Source organism: Patagioenas fasciata, chromosome 11 (genome assembly GCF_037038585.1).
Source record: "Patagioenas fasciata isolate bPatFas1 chromosome 11, bPatFas1.hap1, whole genome shotgun sequence".
Classification (NCBI taxonomy): domain Eukaryota; kingdom Metazoa; phylum Chordata; class Aves; order Columbiformes; family Columbidae; genus Patagioenas; species Patagioenas fasciata.
This window is the reverse complement of record NC_092530.1, coordinates 3,733,840-3,747,026: the sequence shown is the minus strand read 5'-3', so window position 1 is coordinate 3,747,026 and position 13,187 is coordinate 3,733,840. Positions and strand designations below refer to the sequence as shown.

Here is a 13,187-nt window from a genome sequence, read left to right as displayed (position 1 = left end):
GGCAGTGAAAATGTATTGGCTGTGTGCAGCATAGAATAGAGAAACCCAGTGGCCCAGGCAGCTGCTGCCATGTGGACACAAGCTCTGCTGCTCAGGAGGGTCCCGTAGTGCAGGGGTTTGGAGATGGCAACGTAGCGGTCGTAGGACATGATGGTGAGAAGAGAATACTCTGCTGAAATGAAAAACAAAAACAGACAGAGTTGGGCAGCACATCCTGTGTAGGAGATGGCTCTGGTATCCCATGTGGAACTGGCCACGGACTTGGGGACAATGCTGGAGATGGTGCCTAGGTCGAGGAGGGCGAGGTTGAGGAGGAAGAAGTACATCGGGATGTGGAGGTGCTTGTCACAGGTTATGGTGGTGATGATGAGGCCGTTGCCCAGGAGGGCAGCCAGGTAGATGCCCAGGAAGAGCCAGAAATGCAAGAGCTGCAGCTCCCGTATGTCTGTGAACGCCAGGAGGAGGAACTGGGTGATGGAGCTGCTGTTGGACATTTGCTGCCTGTGAACATGGGGATCTGTACAAGGAGGAAAAGACAGTGACAATCTAGGGGAGACTTCTATGAGGAAAATAAACGTGCTGTTTCTCATGGAAAACCCCCTCCCTGATGGAGGGATGTTTCAGCGAATTCTGTTTTTACTATCTGAAAAAAAAACAGTTCATCACAGCTTAAACTGCAGCTTGGACATCTAGGTTCCATGAATACAGCTCTGGGTCAGGACCCCCTGAGCTGGCGTCAGAAGAAAAACTGATCCACACTCCCACCCCGAACCCCAGAGAGCAAGAGCTCCAGGGACAGGTGGAGAAACAGGGAAGAACACTGCAGTGCTACCAGAAAATAAAGCAAGGACGGAAAGGCAGACAGGCATGCTGTGGAACCTTCTCCTTACCCGGCTGTGCTGCTGCCACTCACTTAATGACACTGTAGAGCAAGTACTTTTAGCACCTTTTTTGTGTACCACGTTCCAGGAACCCTTCCCCTGGATGTCCAGCTGCTGAGGTGGAGACTCGTGACCTGGACCCCATGGCTTTGGGGCAGAGGCTCTGCTGGGGAACAGAGGAGACCAGGGGTTGCACTGGGAAACGTGTCTTTGCTGCAGAGGATTTGAGAGAGGTTCCGAAATCCCATCCCCAGCATTTCTGGTAGCAGTTAACTCCTCCTGCACATGTCTATGTGGCCTGTAGCTCTGTCTCTGTCCCTGGGTCTGCTCCCTGTCAGTGTCACAGACCCCGTCCCACCCACTGGGTGCTCAGCTCTGTCCTGCTCACACCTCCTGGCACTGCCCAGGGGCAGCTCTGTGTGTGCAGGGGCTCAGGAGCAGCTCAGACAAGTCCTAATGAGAACTGGGGTCTCAGTCTCTTCTCCAAGGAGAGAAATAGATCCCTATCTCCCACTGCACACCAGACAACCAAGAGTGGAAAACTGAAAGCACAGACTCCTTCCCTTGCAGCTGTTGCTGTCTTGATGTTGTTGTTCAGAAGGACCCTCTGCCATGTCTGTGGGGTTGATCTGGAGCTCTGAGCAGCCCTGACCCACACAGCACCCTTCAACCCTACAAGCTCCCTGCCTGCCCTGCCGAGGGTCACTCCTTCTACCCACAGCTGCTGCCATGGGATCTCCCCGGGCAGGCTGAGCAGAGTCCCTGCCCTGGCACAGCCCTGGGGTGGAGGGACCCTGCTCTGCAGGACAGTCCTGGGCACCCCTAGGTGCACAACTTGCTTCTCAGATTTTCGAAGTTGCTGAAAAAGATCCCCGTCCTTACATATCCCACCAGGTGTGCCTGTGCCAGTTTTAGGAGATGCCTCCAGGAGCTGCAGCTGCATTGCCCTGCACCCACAGACTTACCATGGCAAGGGCTGCAAAGGTTTCTCCTCCAGTGAGCTCTTAGTCATCCTCCCAGTCCTGACCACCTTTAATCTCTCTCTGCCTTGCTCGTCTCCCTGAGATCCCCAGGCAGAGCCCTCAGCCCTGCTGCGCTGTGCAGAGGAGCTGCTCCTGGGCAGAGCTGTCTCTCTGCAGCGCTGCCGCTTGCCAGGAGCTCCCTCTGTCCCAGGAGCCCAGCCCAGCTCAGCAGCACAGGAGCAGCCCAAGGCGCTTTAATGACCCCTCTTGTGGGTTTGGTGCTGAGTCCATGAACATCAGGCCCTAAGGGGACGAAGAAGAAACTTCTCAAGAAATCAAAGTCAGATACAAACTCCAAAGTTTCTTGTAATGTTAATGGCTCCCACTGAGGGACACGATTGAGCAACTGTCCCCAGGGTCTGGTTACAGCAGAAAACTGGAGGCAATGATGACAGGTCAGGAAAAGCAAAGTAACTGTGTCTCTGAAGCTGAGTAAACCTGGATGTGTTTCATTAACCAAAGGGCCAAGCTCTGACCCCCAGCCCTGGGAAGGCAGATCCTGTCCATCCCAAGTTTCCCAGGGCTTTTCCTCAGACAGTGTGATGTGGAGCTGTGCAAGGCCAAGGGCAGGACTATGGTCCCACACCTCCCAGGTTCCTGGCTGGGGACAAGGAGGGTTTTCGAGCTCATTGACAACGTCTTCCTGACATGGGTGACTGAGGAGTCAGTGAGGTGAGGTGCCCTGTGGGACTTCAAACTTACAAACCAGAAAGAGTTGGTCAGGATGGAACAGTCAGGGATAGGAAAGTAGAACTGAGGCTCCTGGGAGATGATAACAAGGTCAAGAGCAGGATTTCAGGAGAGCAAGCTTTGGCCTGCTGAGGGACCTGCTTGGGTCCTATGGGATATGACCTTGGTGTCTGCAGTGCTTTTCTCTCACCTTTCCTCCCTCCTCTCTCCCACCTGCTGTTGTGCAGCGTTTTTTACCCTTTCTCAAATACAATATCCCAGAGGTGCTGCCAGCATCACTGAGTGGCTCAGATTTGGCAGGAGTGGGTCCATCTTGGAGCCAGCTGAAATCCTCTCTGTCTGACGTTGGTCAAACTCCTGTTGTCTTCTCAGAGAGGTGACAACTGTAGCACACCCACACTCACCCCCAGTTCCAAGACTTTGCCATGTAAATTCAGTTAGATGTTACAAACTACTTGATTATGGAGAAGAAATGGAAAAGATCTTCTGTCAGCAACCTTAGGGTGTCTCCAGTCAATGAGCAGGTTCCTATGGGTAACTGGAATTGCCTGATATTCACTGTCCAGGCAAAGCTGCAGGTGCCAACAGTCCAAAGAGTCTTGGGACAACTTATTAACATGCCTGCCTGGTGGGCAAAAAGGGTGATGTTCACCTGGATCTGGTACTGAATGAAGAAGGAAAAGCTGGTGAGGCATGTGAACATCAGTGTCCACCTTGGTTGTTGTGACCAGGAAATAGTGGGGTCCCAGGCACAAGAGGGGAGGGAGGAAGGACAGCAGCAGAGCACAGGCTGGTGGGCTCCAGAGAAGGCTTTGACATACTGGGGGATGGCAGACGAGTTGGTTACATGGAAGAAGGCCTGAAAGGTGAAGAAGCTCAGGAAACCTGAGCAGCCTTACAGGAGAGCCTGCTCCAAGCACAAGAATGATTTCTCTGAGAACCCATGAAAAGAAGCATTTATCTTGTGAGGCTGCTCATCTGAACTGATGGAGCTCCAGGACAAAAAGATACCACTCAGGAGGTGAAAGCAGGGGAAGCTGCAGAGAAGGAATTTAGAAACCTTGTCCATCGATGTAAAGATGATGCCAAAGCTGATCTGGACTTCATAGCTGCAGGGGAGAATGAAGGCAGCAAGATGAGCTTACACAGTTTCCTTAAAATAAGAAACCGGGCATATGTGGGCCTCCTGCTGAACTTTGCAAGAGTAGAATCAGACAGGACTGAGGTTCTTCATGGCTTCTTTGCCCCCATCTTCACCAGTAATGTCTCCTGGGAGCTCATTCCTAAACTCAGGAGTCTGGAGAACACCCAGCAATGGATGGGACTCAAGTCAGGTGTGACATGAGCAAACTCAGACATTCAGACACCATTACAGAAAATGAAAACTGAGAAGAGAAGGAAAAAGAAGAAATTTGGCTTTATTGCTATTTATTATGGAAATGCTCTCTGTTTGACTATTCCTGAAATCTCCCTAATCATCCACACCAGACTTGAAGCCTTTAGGAAAAAGACTCACAGAGCCTTGCCTTGTAAGAGCATTTTCGATGTTAGTGAGCCCTCTGCTGCCATGATCCTGAACTGCAGCTACTGAAACAACGAACAAACCTCTGATGAGGTGAAAGGCAGAAACAAATCCAAGTTTCTGAGGGTGTGTGGGACCCCATGAAGGGCCATCACTGACACAGCTGTGAAGGAAACAACCAGTGCAGGTCCCTGTCCCTGGAGGCTGGTGAAGGAAAGACTTGGAGACACTGGTTACAGGTGGTGAGGGCCATGTGGAGGTGACTCTGATGCCATGTCAGCCCTTGGTGCTTGTTCATCACCAAAATGGCTGAGCCCTGACCCCTGGGACCTGGTAGATTTTTCTCCAATGTTTTTCAAGTCTTTTCCTGTGGTCAGTGTGTTTTGTGCTTTGGGGATGGGTTTTATGTCAAGTGCTGTTGCTTTAACTGCAAGGCTCTGGTTTTCTGTGGAGCTGCAAATGCCTGTGAGTTCCTCACAACTCATCCAGCTTCTTTCATACACCTGGCAATGGTCACCAATCACTTCAATGTCCCAGTCCCACACTTGCTTGAATCCTCTATTTGGATCCATACCCATCACTCCAGGAGGTTCATGGATCCACCAGGTTCATGGATGATTCCTGAGGACCATCCAAGTGTGGGCAGTGTAAGAGAGGAGCAGAGCAGGGTCAGTTCATGGGCCATGACTGAGCACAAACACCCCAGCAGCAGCCATTCCCCATCTCCCAGGCACAGCCATGCCCACAGGATGCAAATGTCACTGCCATACATGAGTAGCCCAAGAGAGGCCTTTCTTCCTTCCATATTCCCAGGAAAATCTTCCTCCTGTTCCTCCTCTACCTGCAGACATCAACTGCTTTCCCTTTCTGGGCTCAGACATGGCTGGAAGGGTTCACAAAAGCCAACAGCCACCTCATTGCTTCTCCCTGACATGCCCTGACCCTCTCCCACACCTACACATGGCCAATCATGGCTGCTCAGGGCCTCCTGCTATTCAGAAGAGGCCTTGAGCTTCTTGGTTCTTCATGGTGCTTTTTATAAACTTCCTCGCTCTCTTCTGAGTTCATGGTGAGCTTTCTTGTCCATAACAGCCCCTTTATTACCATGTCTTACTAAATGGTTGTCTCTTTATGATCATTTGTGCAGAAGGGGCAGTCACAGGACAGCACCCAATGTGTCAAAACTGATGCTGAGTGAAATGCCGTCAAGCTCTGATGAGTTGCCCCTGTGTCTGTGTCTCTCCTGGAAGGAGTCTGTCCCGAGAAGGGGATCCAGTGTCTGCCACTCTCTGCAGAGGCACATGAGCAGTGTCCATACGCCTGGGGACACAAAGGGTGACGTTTGCCAGACCCCCCTTCATCTGAACCACTTAGATGTGTGCTTGTGGATTGCTTATGAAGCCTTATAGTGCAAATACTTATTTAATTGTCATTGCCAGAGGGGTTACCACAGATGCAGGGTACTATTTTACAGATATTTAAATATAACTACAGATTCCAAGACAAATTACACAAATACTTGAAGGATTATTCGTGTCTTTTGACATGATTATCCACATAAGGCCATCAGCTTTGCGTCTCAGGAAATGGGATGCCAGAGTTCAAGGGCAGGATCGTTTGGGCTCTGTGCTGGGATCTGGAAACTGAAACGTGCTCCCATCTCCCAAGCCCCTGCCCTCCTCAGTGAGGGTGTGAGACATTCTGCCAGCGAGGGCTGAACTCACAGTCATGACCAGTATCTTATGTCCAACTGCAGCCAATGGTGTCCAGCCAGCTCAGGACTGGAGCTTCCATTGCTGGAGGTATTTAGAAGATGTGGAGATGTGGCGATTAAGGATTTGATTTACATTTGTATTCTATGTTGTAAAGGGTCTTTTCCAAAATAAATGATTCCATGATACTATAATTCTATGATTTGGGTTGGAATCATTTCAATTCCATCACCTCCAGCTTCCCTCAGAGGCTGCTGTTGTGTGGCACAACTGTCCTGGCTCTCCAGGCAGGTTGGGCACTGGTTTGGTGCCTGCACTGGGAGTTTTCCCCTTCCTGGGGTAAAAGGCTGTTGAGGAGAGACAGTTGTAGAGATTTGGGTCACAGGGGTTTGAAGCAATCCTTTCAAAATCTGAGAAGGCTGAGCTTTGGAGCCCAGGATGAATGGAGATGCTCTGAAGGATGTTTTTGAACAGTGGTACTGTCACTAGTAACAGTAACAGAAAACTCCTTATTCTTGGTTATGCTAATGATCTAAAGCTCTTTAATGTCCTTCCCAACAGTCATTCTCAATTCTCAGAACAGATACTACATTTCAGTAGTTAGCCTCTTGTATGAAGTTCTTAGAACAGTGCTTTCTTTCACTTCTACCTTTTTTATCATTGAAAGAATACAACTCTTGAACAAAATTGCTCCCATATCATCCCTATTCCATACATTTTCTCCTTTGTTTTTCTGGTGTGAGGGGCAGGTGGCATAAGGGGGTTGTTTCCTTTTTAGCCGTAGAAAGCCAAACAGATCGCGGGGTAGTGAAAAGGCACAAAGGAAGCCACAAACTTTATGTAGTGTGCACTGACAGAACATTTTATCCTACATTTCCAATCTCTGAAGTCCCAGTCGTACAGCAGAGATTGGAGTTCTGAGTTCCCTTCATCTGCCCTCTGTGACACATGTAAAATTCCTAAGTTCCTACTGCAGTCAAGGAGTTGGTTTTGATTCTCTTCACAACCTGAAGCACCACATAGGTCAGGAGATCGTTGCAGCCACAAGGTGGCACTAGCGACCTGGTTCAGTAACAGCACGGCGACCACCCTCTGGCCACTCGATCGATCAGCTCGCAGACACCGATGTGGTGGATGGCAAATGGCGTTTATTGATAGGTAACACAGCAATATATATACCTTGAGTTTTACAACGTCACATCCATCTGCTTAGATCACACACTACACACTACACCTATCAAGGCAGGGGCTACTATCTTTCCGTACAGCGCAAGATCTTCCGGCCGCCAGACAGGAGATGAACCAGGATGCTCAGATAGGACTAAAAATTCTCCGGTCCTAAACTTCAGGGCTTCCAGTAATCTCAGCAGACCTCTCACACTGATATCTGGGTTTAAGGAGCTGGTCAGGAGCCTCGTCTCCATTTCTTTACTGGTGGCTTTGCTGCCTGGCTGACGTGCAGACTCTGTACATGGATGCTGACACCTCCTGAGCAACCTGCTCTGAGACACTTAACAACATGGGCAGTTCTTTTCGGAAGAGTATTAGGACAGCAAAAAAGACCCTGGACTGAAGCAAATGAAAAGGGACGAAAAAGTTGTCGTCAGGCCTGTTTACTGTTACTTGAAAAGCAGCTCTGCATGTGATGTGAGTTATTCCTGTGGTCAGAGAGAACCTGAGAGCTGTCCCTAAATGGAAAACATGAAGGCGATGAAAGAACAGCGTCATTCAGGCTGGATGGGACCTCAGGAGGTGTCTTGACCAACCTCCTGCTCAAAGCAGGGTCAGACCAGATTACTCGGGGCTTTATCCAAACACATCTTGGTCACTTTCTGGGACAGAGTGAGTGCGCACTCCTGGGAAACAGCTTCCAGTGCTTGACTGTCCTCATGACTGGAAAGTTTCTCCCTTTCTGCAGCACCTTACCAAGCCCAACCATCCAGATTGCATTTCACCCATCTACTTGCACACTGACACAGATCATAATATCCTACCTTGGACAGAAGAATACTACAGGGGATGACACTGAATGCCTTGCTGGCTTCCAGGTAACAGACCACCGCTGCTCTGCCCACATCCACAACCCTGTCCTTTCCTCACAGAAAGCAAAGGGCATGGAGAGTCACAACCTGCCCTGGGTAGACCCCGTCACCTTCTCTTCCAGACACCCAGAAATGGGGTCCCAGTGGACATGTTCTGGGGCACAGCCCTTAGTTCCCCTGCTCACCCATTGGCCATTTTGAAAAGTGCACACACTGTGTGAGAGCTGCCAGTGGTCAGGGAGTCCCCGCAGTGTCCATGAGCTTTCCAAGATGGTGGAGAGTGGCCTCCCTGTGACATCGTCCTGCTGTCTCAGCTCCTGGGATGCTGCCCCTGCTGTCCCATAGACTGGAAAGGGTTGTGTTAGTTCCACTGACCCTGACTTGATCCCCATCCACTGCTGGTTGTTCTCCAGATTCCTGTCTCAAGCCACAGAGGCTTGGGAGGCAGAAATTCTTCAGAAGAAAGATTCTTCCTTTGAGAGTGCTGGTAGGAAATGTATTTTTCTGAGTAACTGGACACGATTATTTATTTTCCCTATATATTTACAAACACATAAATATATTTCTTTTTCCTTATGATCACTTAGAAAGACAGATAACACAGATCTGTTGAGGTCACTGTCAACATGGCCATCTAAACAGAGAACAGTTCAATTCACCTTTTTATCCTTATTTCCTCCATCAGGCAAGAGTGGCCAACAGCTTCCAGCATGACTCACTGTGTGCCAAGGGTAAAAAGTGGCACTGACAGTCAATGGCAGTGGATCGTTTGGTGCCTTCGACTCTGTACAAGACACAAGGATTGTCTTTCTTAATGCTGGAGGCTTTGGTAGGAGAGAAATCTAGAGAACATTAAAAAAAAATGAGAGAAAAACCAAATGGAAGATGTAGAGTGAAGGGAATGTATTCTTGCAACATGAGGTATGAAACGTTGTTGGTGTTTTAATTCTCCTTTCTTTGTTTTGAATACTTTAAATACCAGTGTTTTCAAAAGAGAGAAAACAGAGACTTTTCAGGATGTGCATTAAGAACAAGAGGAGAACTTCTGATCTTCGACAACATTTCCCTTCTCTGCACTCTCTCTGTTATCTGCACACAAGCACTTGCGATTGCTCTCTGGGTTTTCCTTCCTCTTACTGTTTGATCACTCAGGCACCTGTCAACAACCCAGTTGCTGCTTTCAGCTTCAAGGAGTTAAAAGCTTCCTTGTCTTTCAGTAGTCTGTCTAATTCTGTCTTTACACAACTCTTTTATTGTGTTTATTTTAGAGTTTCCTTTCTCTCTACAACATTACTTGCGTGGTTCTGCCTTGGAGAAGGTGAACCTCAGTGGTGGCAGTTTGTCCTTGGTGTACAGTTGAGGAGTGTGTTTTCTTTTAATCATGACTCTCATCAGTGTTATTTTGTTTGTTCAAAGGTAAAGCAAAGTCCCTCTTTGCTGTGCGCAGCCAGGTCTCCAAGGAGAACAGGTGGGAGCTGGTGCAAAGGAGCTGGCACATCCAGCTGCAGACTGCAGTGGAGAAGTCTGGTATAAGGAAAAGGGATGCAAGGCCCAGGAGGCCATGAGAGAAATGATGGGGTTGGGGAGGTGAGGAGCAAGGTTGTGCACACGGTGTGAGAGCTCAAGGGACAGCTTCTCCAGCCAGTCCAGACCTCCTTAGGAGAGACCCTGGATCAACATCAGATAATGCTGCAGTCAGGTCTTCTGCAAACTGAAGAGTAATAAAATACACCCTTTACAATAAAAAAGACATTTTTTATTAGAAGCTCTTTAAATCTTTCGCCATGATTACAAAAAGAAAGCTTTCTAATTCACAGTACAAGACTGGAAGGAAATTACAAGAAGATACATGGTTTGTTAGAGCTTTCTTCTCTGTAATGAGCCCCATGGAGCATTTGGTGCTCAGTCCTTGAACATTACTACGGTGCTGAGAGGAGATTGCACAAACCTTTCCAGAAGTCAAAGCCAGAAGAAAAAAGTACTAAGTACCTTGAAGTATTAATGAGTTCCACTAAGGCAAGTACCAGCAAAACCTCCCCAGGGACTTGTTAGAGCAGAGGATTGGAGGCCATGATGGCAGATAAACAAAGGGAAATGTGCAGGCAGCTGAGGTGCTGAGAAAAGCCTGGTTTTGTTGGGTGAAGCAGAGAGGCCAAGGCCTGACCCCCAGCCCCTGGGAAGGCAGATCCTGTCCTTCACACATTGCTCAGGGCTCTTCCTGGGCCAGGGGGATGTGGGCTGTGTGATGCTGAGTGAAGGACAATGGTGTGACAGTTCCCAGCCTTCCTGGGGGTGTGCAAGGAGGCCATGAGGTGCCCCAGTGCCTCAGGACAACATGTCTCCTCACAGGCCTTGGTGGCAGAGACGATGGCCATAGCCAAGGGGACAAAGACTTGGGTTCTCTTGGTGACATCCAGCCTTGCCAGTGTCCTTTGCCGTCTCCACCACAGGTTGTCCTACACTGTCCCACTGCAGGCTGTATTCACCCATCTCACTTCCTCCCCTTGCTCTCACCCTGGTATTTCCATACATTGACTGATGTGTCTCCACTCTCGTGCTCTGTTCCTTGAAACAAAAGGAGATGGACTGATCTCCTGCTCCTTCTGGGTGATTTCTCGTGCTCTGTGTTATGTCACAGAAGATGAGAATTAAGATGTTCAACAGTGTTGTCCAAGTGCTGGTCACTGAGAGATGACACCAGTAACTGGCTGCACAAAGGACTTTGTACCACTGATGATATTTGGGCTTGATGGTTCAGCCAACTTCCCACCCAGCATCCACTTCTTGAGCCCCATCAGCACCATTCTGGCCAGAAGCAGACCATGGCTGAGCTTTGCAAACACCCTGTACACAACATGCCTTTCTTTCCCCTGTCCATTTGGGTTCAGCAATCCCTTCCTTGTCCTTCACATTCCTGGAAATGGCTTCAGGACCACCTGTCCCATCCCCTTCCCAGGGAGGGAGGTAGGGTGGCCAGCCTGTAATTCTCCGAGTTCCTATTCCTGCTCTACTTCAAGATGGGTCTGCATTTTCTGAAGACCCCAGAATCATTCTGGTTTCTATGACACATTTGAGAGCACAATCCGGAATCATGGCTAAGGGTGACGTAGCAGACTGGAGCACTTGCAATGATCCTGTCCAAGGCAGCTGAGATGAATCTCATTGATCCAACGGGGTTTGTTCCTTGAGTCACAAACAGAAATATCAGGGTTCCATCAAGCATCCGCATCTGAGCTGCCCTCCTGGACTCCTTATGCACCCAGGGATGTTCAGGGACTGATTCTGTCCCTTTTTCACACAGAGGCAGGAGTCACAGTGTCCCTCTGGCCTCCTGGTACGACACTCAAAGGATGGGAAGTATCTCATCCCTTTGGTGTGTCACCTGCTCTGTACTCATCTCAGATTTCCCACATCATGAGGAATGGACACATGGACCTTGGTTCAAGTAAGAAGATCCCAGTTCAAGGAAGCAGGCCTTCATGGTACCCCCAAGGAACAGCTGATGGCATTTGTGCTCGCTTGGGTTCATCTCACCTCACATACATAATGTGCATGTTTACAACTCACCTGTACAGTGCAACATGGACTTCAGACCTATTCATTCAATGTATCTTCATGGAAAGAAGAACAACCTCTCTGAGCTAAGGTGGGAGGCCAGGGTTAGAAATGGTAGTCCTGAGGGGCCAGTGCATGATGATTGACCTGAGGCTCCTTCCAAAGGGGTGTCCAGTGCACACGGGCACCAGTCGTACCCTGCTCTGCTGATCCTGCAGGTCTCTGGCAGGAGGCCTGGCTGTGAGGGGACACTGCTGTGTGCCAGCCCTGCACACACACACTGTTCAGCTGTACAATGGTGTTTGCATCTATGGGCAACTTTCTTGGGCTTGTTCTTGGGAGAAACTCTGTAAAAACACATAAACATACAGGCACTGCCCTGAAGAGATCACCCTTCATTATGCATGCCAGCTCTGTCACAGCAGTGCCCATTGCCTGTCCTTGCCTGCGGTTACAGGTCTCACACACAGCAGGATGGTGACCAAGCTGCCAGAGCACTCAAGCTCTGGAAGTGAAAAAAAACAGCCCCCGAAGATCCAGAGACGGTGCTCCCCAGTGACACTGCTGTACCTGCACTTTATTTCCTTCCATAAAAACACACAAACTGTCCCTGCAGCTCCAAAAATACCTTGGAGTAAGGATTTCAGGAAATATTCCCAAATATTTGTGGTGGCCTTTGTTATGGTTAAACACATAAAAACAGCACTTTATTTAAAAATCCACTCAGACAGAAAGGCACATAAGAGAGTGAATTACAAAGGGGATGACAATATTCTAGTGACTAAAAATAAACCACCATCACAAAAAAAAAAAAAAAAAGGCAAAATTAAAGAAGAAAAACAAACCACAAACAAACAAACCAACCACACAAAAAGAGAAGATGTAATACAATGAATTGTTCTATAACTGCTATGCAGACGCTAACGAGAAGACTTGCTTCAGGAAAATATCAGTCATCAGTTTGCACAGGGCATCCTTGATCTCCTGGTTCCTCATGCTGTAGATGAGGGGGTTCACTGCTGGAGGCACCACCGAGTACAGAACAGACACCACCAGATCCAGGGATGGGGAAGAGATAGAGGGGGGCTTCAGGTAGGTGAATATGCCAGTGCTGACATACAGGGAGACCACGGCCAGGTGAGGGAGGCAGGTGGAAAAGGCTTTGTGCCGTCCCTGCTCAGAGGGGATCCTCAGCACGGCCATGAAGATCTGCACATAGGAGAAAAGAATGAAAACAAAACATGAAAATGCTAAACAGGCACTGACCACAAGAAGCCCAAGTTCTCTGAGGTAAGAGTGTGAGCAGGAGAGCTTGAGGATGTGGGGGATTTCACAGAAGAACTGGTCCAGGCCATTGCCCTTGCACAGTGGCAGTGAAAATGTATTGGCCGTGTGCAGCAGAGCATGGAGAAACCCAGTGGCCCAGGCAGCTGCTGCCATGTGGACACAAGCTCTGCTGCTCAGGAGGGTCCCGTAGTGCAGGGGTTTGCAGATGGCAACGTAGCGGTCGTAGCACATGATGGTGAGAAGAAAAAATTCTGCTGAAATGAAAAAGAAAAACAAAAAGAGTTGAGCAGCACATCCTCTGTAGGAAATAACCCTGGTGTCCCAAAGGGAATTTGCCATGGATTTAGGGACAATGGTGGAGATGGAGCCCAGGTCGAGGAGGGAGAGGTTGAGGAGGAAGAAGTACATCGGGATGTGGAGGTGCTTGTCACAGGTTATGGTGGTGATGATGAGGCCGTTGCCCAGGAGGGCAGCCA

General features: G+C 49.1%; 1 protein-coding gene across 1 annotated transcript; it reads right to left on the bottom strand.

Annotated features, from left to right (window-relative positions):
- Positions 1-639: 639 nt before the first annotated feature.
- On the bottom strand, positions 640-12,942 carry LOC136106411 (olfactory receptor 14J1-like). Its single transcript, XM_071813649.1, has 2 exons — positions 12,392-12,942; positions 640-643 (listed from the first exon to the last, which is right to left on the bottom strand). The coding sequence occupies exons 1-2, from the start codon at positions 12,940-12,942 to the stop codon at positions 640-642; spliced, it is 555 nt and encodes a 184-aa protein (XP_071669750.1).
- Positions 12,943-13,187: the final 245 nt, after the last annotated feature.

Coding starts and splice junctions, on each gene's coding strand:
- LOC136106411 (XM_071813649.1), bottom strand. CDS start 12,942: ATGTGCTACGACCGCTACGTTGCCATCTGCAAACCCCTGCACTACGGG.